Source organism: Charadrius vociferus, unplaced genomic scaffold (assembly GCF_000708025.1).
Source record: "Charadrius vociferus isolate BGI_N301 unplaced genomic scaffold, ASM70802v2 scaffold125, whole genome shotgun sequence".
Taxonomy (NCBI): domain Eukaryota; kingdom Metazoa; phylum Chordata; class Aves; order Charadriiformes; family Charadriidae; genus Charadrius; species Charadrius vociferus.
The window spans coordinates 2,206,430-2,208,100 of NW_009649036.1; the positions used below are offsets into that span (position 1 = coordinate 2,206,430).

Below are 1,671 nucleotides of genomic sequence, written 5' to 3' on the forward strand. Positions count from 1 at the left end.
AGGAATGCGCCCAAAGTGGCCAAAGGGGTGCGGAGGGTGGGGAGATGGTCGGAGGAGACCCCCGAACCCCGCAAGCGGTCGGGGGCAGTGATAGAAATCACGCTGGATGAGAAACCGTCACCACCACCTGCCGCCAAGCCCGAGCCAGAAGCCGAGCCCTGCTGATGCTCAGCTGCCCGCTCCAGCAGAGGTGGCAGCACACCCACAACACTGCCCACCCTCTACTTCTCCCTCGCTTGCTGGTGTCTAGGGAGCACCACACCACCCAGCTAGTCTTCAGGAGTAGGTGCACCAGCTTAGAGTTAGATGACAGCAAAACTCGTTTGTACAGACATCCCCTTTTGCGCAGCAGCCAGCACTCTCTCTTGAGCAAAGACTTCCTCCCTTTCTCCCTCCTCCCACACGGGGACCACTCAGAGTTTGCAGTAGAGATGAAGACACAGTTTAGATGTTTTTCCATGGGTGGACTGTACAGAGCACGTACGGACTCGCTGCTCTTCACCCATGGGAAGCCCGTGGGCTTGCTCTTCTCCCTTCCACCTTGCTGAGGTGTCCGAGCTCAGCTGGAAACCACTGTTCAAGGTGATTGCCGCCAGGAGCTCTAAAGTAACAGCTCACAGCTCTAGAATAACCCACAAGGTTTGTCTCAAATGAATTCTCCAAAACACAGCAGCAACAGCCTGAAGGTTTCCCTGCCGGCCGCGTGGGAAGCAGTAGCGGAGCCCTGGCTGTGCTATCAAGGAAACGGTGTCTACATACCAGCGAGCTCTCTTCTTACAGCTGCCACCTTCATCCTGGAAAATTAGCGACCGCTCTTGTTTTTTTATTGCCAAGAGGCATTTTAAATGATGGTGAGGAAAGCCAGAGGCTTTGCTGCGAGTTTTTAACATAACTGACAACGCTGCCTATAAAGGCAGCTGGACACAATGAGTTTTCATGCAGTAGCAAAGAAGATCAAAGCCTGACTGAAATGGAAAATCCACGAGAGCTGCAAAGACTCGCATGAATAAAAGCCGGGGCTGGGAGCCTGTCCTGACAGGCTTGCACGGACCTTGAAGCTGAGGCAAACTTTACTCAGTTGACTTCAGCTGAGTATTTCTCCAGCTTGCAACTCGGAACGATTCTGATCCCTTTCAAAATACACTGAACTCTTTCTTTTTTTGTAAAGTATGTTTTGCTTTAATTGTGTAACACAGAAATCTGGCTCAAAATGGCATTTGTATCTTTTGATTCCCTAGCATGGATCATTGAGTTTGGTAAAAGACAGCCTGTTTTTAAATAGGGTGGGGAGCCCTCGGTGGCGCAGAACAGCCACTTCTCTCTCTGCCTCGCTCCTCACTGGAACCGTCTCACCAGCGCAGCCTGCAGAGCCGCAGTTGACTTCCCAGAAAAGGTTTGATTCAATGCCAGTTCGTGACTGCATAATGTCATTTACATGCTTGAAAAATTATCTGGAAATACATAGACTCCGCTAGCGCTTGCTGTCTTGTTAAATGAGGTCTGAATTTAGATCTGGCTGGCACCCATGTAGTGTGCTTACTAGTCGTTAAATTAAATAAAATGTACTAGTGTCTCACTGCGTTAAACCATCCTTCTTTGGAATTAACCAAATTCTCCCTCTCCAAATTTTTTACCTAACCTTTTCCAACAAATTATTTTTTCCTACAACAT

At 49.2% G+C, this 1,671-nt stretch overlaps 1 protein-coding gene across 1 annotated transcript in view; it reads left to right on the top strand.

Annotated features, from left to right (window-relative positions):
- LRRC10 (leucine rich repeat containing 10) overlaps positions 1–165 on the top strand; it is an 843-nt gene extending 678 nt beyond the window's left edge. The window contains exon 1 of the mRNA XM_009887789.1: positions 1–165. This exon is cut by the window's left edge and continues 678 nt beyond it. Within this exon, the coding sequence (XP_009886091.1) occupies positions 1–165 (165 nt within the window).
- Positions 166–1,671: the final 1,506 nt, after the last annotated feature.